This window comes from Nansenia antarctica (genome assembly GCF_963989245.1).
Source record: "Nansenia antarctica genome assembly, chromosome: 19".
Lineage (NCBI taxonomy): Eukaryota > Metazoa > Chordata > Actinopteri > Argentiniformes > Microstomatidae > Nansenia > Nansenia antarctica.
The window spans coordinates 24453034-24463033 of NC_137692.1; the positions used below are offsets into that span (position 1 = coordinate 24453034).

The 10000-nt window shown below is 44.5% G+C and overlaps 1 protein-coding gene across 1 annotated transcript in view; it reads left to right on the forward strand.

The window, feature by feature from the left end:
• phldb1b (pleckstrin homology-like domain, family B, member 1b) overlaps positions 1-10000 on the forward strand; it is a gene marked incomplete at its 5' end in the record, with an annotated part of 82344 nt that overhangs the window by 66435 nt on the left and 5909 nt on the right. The window contains 8 exons of the mRNA XM_080549196.1: positions 348-482; positions 1406-1543; positions 2826-2987; positions 3380-3523; positions 5277-5396; positions 6287-6389; positions 7913-8267; positions 9629-9719. Of these exons, the coding sequence (XP_080405322.1) occupies positions 348-482; positions 1406-1543; positions 2826-2987; positions 3380-3523; positions 5277-5396; positions 6287-6389; positions 7913-8267; positions 9629-9719 (1248 nt within the window). The remainder of the gene's footprint in view (positions 1-347; positions 483-1405; positions 1544-2825; positions 2988-3379; positions 3524-5276; positions 5397-6286; positions 6390-7912; positions 8268-9628; positions 9720-10000) is intronic.

Here is a 10000-nt window from a genome sequence, read left to right on the forward strand (position 1 = left end):
TTCGTCATATCAGACCAGTGAGATGACTCAATCTGATGAGTCAATCAGACTTAAACTCCTTTCACTGTGGCATTAACACTTAATCAGCCATGAGGGGGTCATTTGACCCCTGTGAGTAAAATAAAGTGTTATATCTTTACACTCGATCAAATTTCAGGACCCTCCTTTCATGACTTGTCCTAGATATGTGCGTTCTACCACCCCAGTATCCTTACATTTTCAAAATCACATCAGGATAAGCTAGTATGAAGCTATTTTGCAGTTTTTTCCTGTGTAGGTAGGAAGCAGGCTAATTTACAAGGAACAGGAACAGGGGTTCAAACCTATGTCACTGACCGTTAAAACAGGAAACTCTTCATACCAGCGAGACAGACCTGTTAGAGGACTACAGCTCCCAGCATCCCCTCTGTCGACCCTCTGCTACTACATCCTATTTAAGCGCCTCCACCTCCTCTCAGATATACCCCAACAGTCCTACTGAGGTAACCAACTGTCACTGCATGGCGTCGTAGGCCCCTACACCCCAACCCCCCCACACACCCCTATGCAGTCTGTCATTGGTCAAAGACAGAGGGTTTGTTTTGTATTTGTGTGAAGTTTGTCTTCAATCACCCCCAGCAAACCAAACCATGTCTGTCCCTTGACGTTTAGCTCAAACACAGATGATGAAATTAATTCCAAAATTCCAAATTGGATTACCAACCGTCATTTCAAACTCCAGAGGGGTTCTGGAATCCCAGCTGTGATTTAAACATCATCATTCCCACTTTATGAAGACAGTGTTACTACCCATGGCCTTTTCAATTAACACTACTGTACCTTTCCAATGATGGGTTATGTAAAAGCATAACTACTAAAACTCTAACTGGCACATATGAATGTTGCATGTGTGTGAAGGTTTCAGTCTGAAGCTCACTTGCATGGTGTCTCTGGTGCATCCGTGTGTGTTGTTGACACAGTTCTCTACGTTGGCTGTCCTGGTTGGAGATGGCAGAATGTGATTGTAATATTACTATCACATTACTATCATTACTATCATTGTAGTGTGTGCATGTGTGTGTGTGTGTGTGTGTGTGTGTGTGTGTGTGTATGTGTATGTGTATGTGTATGTGTATGTGTATGTGTATGTGTATGTGTATGTGTATGTGTCTGTGTCTGTGTGTCTGTGTGTGTGTGTGTGTGTGTGTCTCTTTCTGTGTCTGTGTCTGTGTCTGTGTCTGTCTCTGTGTGTCTGTGTGTGTGTGTGTGTGTGTGTGTGTGTGTGTGTGTGCGTGCGCGTGCGTGCGCGTGTGTGTGTGTGTGTGTGTGTGTGTATGTGTGTGCGTGTGTGTGCCCGCCGTCCATGCAGTGCTCTCATTGGCTGTTGTCCTGTTGTGTGTTTGGCTGGACATTGTTTGGCTCTCAGGAGTATCTGAAGCTCTCCGATGTCTATAAGATGTATGGCAGCAGTGGTTACCATGGTTACCATGACACCACCCAGCTCACCAGCTCCGCTCAGCAGCACGGCCTCTCGCTCTCCCTAGGTGCAGCTGTCCCCCGCGAGGTACCATCACTCTCTCTCTCTCTCTCTCTCTCTCTCTCTCTCTCTCTCTCTCTCTCTCTCTCTCTCTCTCTCCTTCTCTCTCTCTCTCTCTCCTTCTCTCTCTCTCCTTCTCTCTCTCTCTCTCTCCTTCTCTCTCTCTCCTTCTCTCTCTCTCTCTCTGTCTCTCTCTCTTTCTCTCTCTCTCTCTTTCTCTCTCTCTCTCCCTCTTTCTCTCTCTCTCTCTTTCTCTCTCTCTCTATCTTTCTGTCTCTCTCTCTGTCTCTCTCTCTCTGTCTCTCTCTCTCTATCTCTCTCTCTCTCTCTGTCTCTCTTTATCTTTCTGTCTCTCTCTCTCCTTCTCCCTCTCTCAGTTTCTCTCTTGTTCTCTTTCTCACTGTCTTACTGTCTCCTTTTCTGTCTTTCTTTCACTCTCTCTCTCTCTCTGTCTCTCTCTCATTCTTTGTCTTTCTTTCTCTCTCTTTCTCACTCTTTTTCCATTTCTCTCGCTCCCTCTCTTTTCACTCTCGCTGTGTCTCTATCTCCATTCCTTCATTTTCTCTGGCTGCTGTCTAGTCTTAGTTAGCTAAGCTTGCTTATGTTTGCTTTTTGCTAAATGACCTTTGACCTCTCCTTGGCCAAACACAGCTCAACTAACCTCTGAGATGGTGATTGGGAATGATTATTTTGATGTTATTGCATAATGGATGATGATGATGATGATGATGGTGATGATGATGATGATGATGACACTTTGACATTGACTTTATTTGATTCATGCAAACAGTGACATCATGGTAGAATCATGGTAGAAAATTATATATAAAAACACACATAAAAGACTATATGGTCACAAAATACAAAGATACAAAGATTTTTTGTCTGTTGTTGATGGATATATCTTATATCATGCAGTCATAATCAACATGATTGTACCAGGTAGATACAGCCTCTTGTAATGCTTATAACATTCATATTATGACTCGAGTTCAACTTTACTATACATCCATTTGACTCACTATATCCCTCTGCTAGTGAGTTTTACTCAAATGGATTTCAAGTTTCTTTCATGTCTTTGTTGATGCAATCTCTTCCTCCTGTTGATATCTGTCTGTCTCTCTCTGGCTCTGCCTTTCTCCTCCCATCCTCCCCTCCTCCCCTCCCCATCTTCCCTTCCCTCCTCCCCTTCTCTCCTCTCCTCCTGTTCATCCATCCTCCCCTCCTCCCCTTCTCCCCTCTCCTCCTGTCCATCCCTCCTCCCCTCCTCCTTTCACGCCTGTGTGTGTCTTTCCTCTCTGTGTGAAAGGAGTATGTGACAGTTGGACAGTTAAGTCAGATGTATGGGATGCCCAAGGTGGAATCCTCTCCCACCTCTCCTCTCCGGCAGCCCCTGCAGTCTATCCTGGGAGACCCCGCCTACTCCCGCCTCTCCTCTCCTCACAGCTCCTCCCTCTCTCTCTCTGCGGAGGTGTGTGTCGGTTTCTCTCCCTCTCCCTCTTTCTCCCTCTCCTCCTCTCTTCCACCTCTCACCCCCCCCCCCTCCTTTTTTAATGTTTTCTACTGAGGTGATACAGAACATGTATAAAGTATTCAGGTGTACACAACATATCAGGAGTTCTATCTTTAAATAATGTGTTTTTAAACATTATATATTATGATGTGATTATAATAACATTATAATATTATGGTAGACAATTAGTTCGTCTTATGTTTGAACGAACTCATTCAAAACTGGAATGCAGTTCTTCCAACATCTCAATTGTATCTCTTTCTCTTCTTCTTGTCCTTTGTTCCATCTATCCTGTCCTTCCTCTGTCTGCGGTCTCTCTGCCATCTCTCTGCCATGCTTCGGCCCCGCAGTACCAGCCTGAAGGCAGTAGGCCTCAGATCCCCGGGCTAGATTTAGAACGCTGGTACCAGGAGGTGATGTCTGCTGGGGAGAGTAGCCAGCTCTGCCCTCCTCCTCTCCCGGCTAAGTCTCTCTCAGGGTGCAGGCCCTTGCAGGTAATATGCAGAGGCTTCTATCTTCTCCTCTCTTTTCCTCTGTGACTCTTGTCTTTATCTGCTCTTCTGACGTACTGAGAACCTTTCTAGTTCAGTTTAGAAACTTGGGTTTGTTGTCTGGTTCCCACTCATGAATGTTGGTTACTTTGGGTCGACCGCTGGCAGGGTTCTTCCCGTGGGAGTCTGTCAGTCAGCCCTGAGTGCAGCTCTGTAATTACACCTGTGGGGCAGATCAAAGGCTTGACAATGAAAGGGAAGCTAGAACCTTTACCTGTTTGACATCTGAGCTGTTCACATCCTGCCCAGGTGTCTTTGCGACTCCGTTCACTTATTCTCTCATTTATACCGTTAAAATGTCTAAAATCCAGCAAAGCAAATCTAAGGCCTAAAAAAAGCCCCGGGTTTCAGCCATTCGGTCTAAAAATGAGGTGCTAGGTCTTAAAAATGAGATCCTGCAAGGAAATCAGTCAACTATTTACGCGGAAATGAACCAAGCTGGAACCCCAAAAAAATGCCAATTCGCTTCCTTTTTTGTCTGTATGGCAGTGAAATCCCTCATTTCATCACCTCGAGGATGACAAAAAGCTACCATATGGTGTCGCGAATAGGTCTAAAACGATATCCAAAGAGGTCTAAAAAGGTCTTAAATTTGACTTGTTGAAACTTGTAGGAAGCCTGATATATCAGCTGGGTCCAGTTTTCCAAAACATTTGATCTGGATCTGTTCATTTCTGCTATCCAGGATCAGTCCGGACGGATTGTATGGCAGCTAGTGCTGAGGCACAAACATGTACATTTCAAGCCTGCAAACTGTGACACTTTAAAATAACGTGAAAAAATACTTTTGTGCAATATGACAACCCTAGTTGACTATCTGTGCAGTATATAGTACAGTGGATTGTGTACATAGCCTGTATTTATGTAAACCAGCTCCTTACCTTCTGTGATTTTATGCTTTTTCTAAAAAAATCAAAAAAAATCCCCTTTCCTAACACCAGGGGAGCCACCCCTCCTAAATTTCGTTGTTTGGTACCTGTACTGTAGCAATGACAAATAAAGTCCATTCCATTCCAGATATATCTGACAGATTTCGAGTAGTATAGTAGAAATCAGCTAGATCTGATCCTGGATAGTATTGGTGCTGGATAGGCACTACATTTTATAAACACTGCTATGTCTGTCTGTTTTTATTGTATGTATTTAATGTATGTGACCTATGTGTGTTTTTAATGTGGAAACTGTATTCTTGAGCTGCACTTCTGCCTGTCAAAGGAGAATCTCTGTCACTGTGTGACACAATAAAGCATTCTAGAATCTTGAATCTAGAATCTTGAATCTTGAATCTAGAATCTTGAATCTTAAATCTTGAATCTTGAATCTTCAATCTAGAATCTTGAATCTTGAATCTTGAATCTTGAATCTAGAATGTTGAATCTAGAATCTTGAATGTTGAATCTAGAATCTTGAATGTTGAATCTAGAATCTTGAATGTTGAATCTAGAATCTTGAATCTAGAATCTAGAATCTTGAATCTAGAATCTAGAATCTTGAATCTAGAATCTAGAATCTTGAATCTTGAATCTAGAATCTTGAATCTTGAATCTTGAATCTAGAATCTAGAATCTTGAATCTTGAATCTAGAATCTAGAATCTTGAATCTTGAATCTAGAATCTAGAATCTAGAATGTTGAATGTTGAATCTAGAATCTTACACCAACAGAATAGTAACCATTAGAACCCTCCTCCTCCTCAGGTGTTCCGGTCCAAGCTGGACAGTGACGCAGGACAGACGGTGATGCGGCCCAAACCTCCAGGCTCGGGGTCTCCCCTCCAGTACGGAGCTGCAACGCTGGGGCGTAACGTACCTCCCCGGGTAAACCTGACAGCTTCCTCTTCTCTTCTCCTCACGCCCTCTTCAAGGGCCACACATTGCAAGTAGATGTCGTGACGTTAGAATTCTAAGGTTCTATCTCCATTTTTGTTAAAATGTAGTTTTTTTACATATTCTGATCCATTAGGTGTTTATTAATGCCTGTGTGGTGTTATTTTTAAAATGTTGACATTTTTTAGTTAGTAATTAATAAAATACAAAGGTTCCATCTCACAAAACATAATGGAATGTAAAAACTTTGACGCTCAATATCTCTGAACTGCCCTAAACGGAGATAGAACCTTATCATTCTAAGCTCACGATGTGTCAAATTTGGGCTAAGTCGACCATATTTACCGTAATATTTCTAATAGACTAAAATGAGAATGATATGCATTAGATGCATTTTCAGAATGTTTACAAAAACTCTGATTTCTCAAAAACCATGTTAGAAATGATTGTCAAAAATCATGCTGTTGTAGAGTATTCAGAGTTGTAACTTACAACTTGGAAGGTATTTTTTGCTCTGCTCAGCACTATTTGCTGAATCATCAGCCTGGTTCCAGATTGTGTCATTTGTGTGGTGATTTGTGTGGTGATTTGTGTGGTGATTTGTGTGGTGATTTGTGTGGTGATTTGTGTGGTGGTTTGTGTGGTGATTTGTGTGGTGATTTGTGTGGTGATTTGTGTGGTGATTTGTGTGGTGATTTGTGTGGTGATTTGTGTGGTGATTTGTGTGGTGCATAGGCCCAGACAGCAACTGAGTTCCTAACAATTGAGAAAGGCCCCGTCATCAGTCACAGGAATTGGCTCAAGCACATTGCAACTAGAATGTAGCAAATCCATTCAAGGCCTGGATGAAGGACTGAATGCCTTGTCTCGTCTCTCTCCAGAGCCCCCTGCTGGTGGCCAACAGTACAGGCAGTCTACCCAGGAACCTGGCTGCTACCCTGCAAGACATAGAGACCAAGAGAGCATTGGCCTTGCAGCAGAAAGGTAATAATACTACTTTCCTTTTACAGTACATAAATATACACTTCTACAGTATATCTCTGTCCCTCACCTGTAGCTTTGTCTCTCACCTGTCCCCTACAACCTGTCTTTGTCAGTTGTCTTGAGTGGTTTTGAAGTTTGAAGCCCTTACAGGTGAACTAGTGTCCTAGTCTGTCTGATGCTTCAAGCCGAGACAGAGAGATGCGTTTCAGAGAAGCTCTAGTGGCTGGTTGCCTCCGATGCAGTCTCCAACCGTGGTCCTCTAGCTAACAGTCATGTTGTCCTCCTGTATGTCTGTCTGTCCACCCCCCACCTGTCCGTCCATCTGTCCTTCTCTCCGTCCGTCCGTCCCCCCCCATGGCTGTCTCACAGAGTCCTCCGTGTCCGAGTGTCCCTCCGTCCTGGACAGCCCCCCCACAGGTAGACAGACAGGCAGACAGACAGGCAGTGCGTTTGAGCCTGGGAGTGGGTTTGGTCTTGTGTTCGTTCACTCAGCGCATACTCTACCTCTACTCCTCCTCTCCTCCCACCTTCTTCTCTCCATCTCTCCATCTCTCTTACGTGTCAGCCTACACTCCTCCTCCTCCTCCTCCTCCTCCTCAGTCTCTCTATCCTCTGACCTGTTGAATGTGTCCATTCTGTAGATGAAGCAACATTTGCATGTGTTGGGTGTAAGCAGTGCCTTCCTTCTTGTCCTGCTACCTGATTTTATCGCCTGCGACCTACGTGAGGTATCCGTCTGTACGGCGGATAGCGAGCATGGATTTGAAGATGATGTCATAACGGCATTTGTTTCTGCACAGTCAAAGTTCCTGAAGAATGATTTTTTCTTTTTTTTTTACTTGCGTCTCTCTTTGCTGCTACTTTGAAAAGCTTTGGTGATGGAAAACTTTGTCGTGGGTGTGTTGTGTTGTTGATGTAGCGATGATAGTGCTTGGGCTTGTGTTTACAGAGCACATACGTGACGTGACGTGATGTATGTGTGGGGCATGGTCATATATCTGGCTGGAAGGTGGGATATGACAATGTGTAGATTCACAGGAGGTGTTCTATATGATTATTCTCTATGCTGATAGTAGACTGATGATGATGATGAGCTGTGGCTTTGCATGTGGATGTGGACGCGGATGCGGTTGAGGTGTGTGTGTGTGTGTGTGTGTGTGTGTGTGTGTGTGTGTGTGTGTGTGTGTGTGTGTGTGTGTGTGTGTGTGTGTCGAGACGTTAGAATTATAAGGTTCTATCTCCATTTTTGTCAAAATTGAGTTTTTTACATAATCTGATCCATTAGGTGTTTATTAATGCCTGTGTGGTGTTATTTTTAAAATGTTGACATTTTTTAGTTAGTAATTAATAAAATACAAAGGTTCCATCTCACAAAACATAATGGAATGTAAAAACTTTGACGCTCAATATCTCTGAACTGCCCTAAACGGAGATAGAACCTTAGAATTCTAAACGGAGATAGAACCTTATAATTCTAAGCTCACGGTGTGTGTGCGTGTGTGCGTGTGCACACGTATGTCCAGGGGCTGCATCATGGTTTTGCAAAACTGGAAGAGTCATACCAACCCGCCCCCCCCCAGGTCATCAGGTGATCGAGGAGCAGCGTCGTCGTCTGGCCGAGCTGAAGCAGCGAGCCGCAGTAGAGGCTCACTGCCAGTGGGAGGCGCTACACGGCTCTCAGACCCACCTCCTCAACACCTCCTACCCCCCCGCCGTGCTCACCGGACCTCCCATGGTGCACCACTCCATCCTGCACCACCAGCCGCCCTCGGCGGGCGAGCAGCCGTACGACACGCTCAGCCTGGAGAGCTCCGACAGCATGGACACCAGCGTCTCCACGGGCAACAACTCCGCCTGCTCCCCCGACAACATGTCCAGGTTAGGGTCACGAGAACACACAGGAACACACACAGAAACACACACACACACAGTCACACACACGCAGACACGGACACGCACGCACGCAGACACACACACACACACACACACTTGCAATGTGTGCTCTTATGCCCACTCTTGCATGAGAATACCTAGACACAGAAAGCACACACCTGCTTACACACACGCACACCCTATAATGCACATACACACACACTCACACACACACACACACACAGACACAGAGTCACACACAGTCATACAGTCACACACAGTCACACACAGTCACACACAGTCACACACACGCACACACACACACACACACACACACACACACACACACACACACACACACACACGTGTGACAAGTAGCGACACGGGTCAAACTCCTCCACAGTCGGCTCTGTCTGGTGCTGGCCGGTGTGTGTGTGTGTGTGTGTGTGTGTGTGTGTGTGTGTGTGTGTGTGTGTGTGTGTGTGTGCCATCTGTTCCCTGGCTGCAGCAGGGCCTGGTGATGTTACCTCATTATTCACTCCTGTCTGATCCAATAGGAACAGAGGAATCCCAGAGCCATTACTCAGCGGCTGTCTGGCTGTTTGGATTTGAATATTTTACAACATTCTATAACTGTCAGTCATTTTGAGTTGAGAACTGAAATCACCAATGATGGTACTTGAATACAGTATAACGCTGACAGAAGGAAGATATGATTACGCAATGAAATAGAATAGAATAGAATAGAATAGACATTATTGTCCTTGTACAGTTGCCTATACAATGAAATTGTAGTGGTTCTTCTGAAGGTGCAAAAACACAAAACATATTCACATATTCACAAACATATACATACACATATAACATATCACAAATATTACACACTAGACAATTAAAAAGCGAACATGCTATAAAACAAGCTAAGAGACAATGAGGTCTCTTACTTGCCCAGCTTACGGTATAATAACAAATAAAATCGCATTGCCCCAACTTACAGTATAATAATAACGATATTCAGAGTAGATAGCTCCCTGTTGCACAGAATTCTTGCCCAGTTAGTCTCTCCGGGGGTTTTGTATGCTGCACGTATTCATGCATAAATAATAGCTGGCCATAATCAGACTCACAGAAATGTCAACAGTGGAACACTGCTTGGTAAACACATACCAGAGACGGCCTCTCCCCCACCCACACGCCCTCCTCCTCCACGAGGTTGTTTACCGCCGTTTATCATCTTTGGCCTGGGCGACTGTAGTATGTTTACAAACATAACGTTTTCTGTCGATTGATTGACCGTGTATCCCTGTGTGTGTCTGCTTGTGTGTGTGTGTGTGTGTGTGTGTGTGTGTGTGTGTGTGTGTACGCAGTGCCAGTGGAATGGACGCCTTGAAGATCGAGGAGATGGAGAAGATGCTGAGAGAAGCTCATCTGGAGAAGGCCAGGCTTATCGAGTCTCGGGTAAGAAACCACCTCACCACGTCTTCTGAAGGATACAATCAATCTTCTAATCAATCGATAGCTGGCGTTCCACCGTGGGACTTACACCATGCGTTCCAGTGCGCACCAAGGCCACTTACTTTTAACAGACAATCCCGAGCTTCAACAGGGCTTCCTCCAGGTCTACTCAGTGCTTTAAACACATTCAGGGCTTTTTTTAATTTAAATTTTTAATTTAACCGTTATTTATACAGGTAAAAACACATTGAGCCCCAAGGGCTCATTTTCAAGTGTGACCTGTT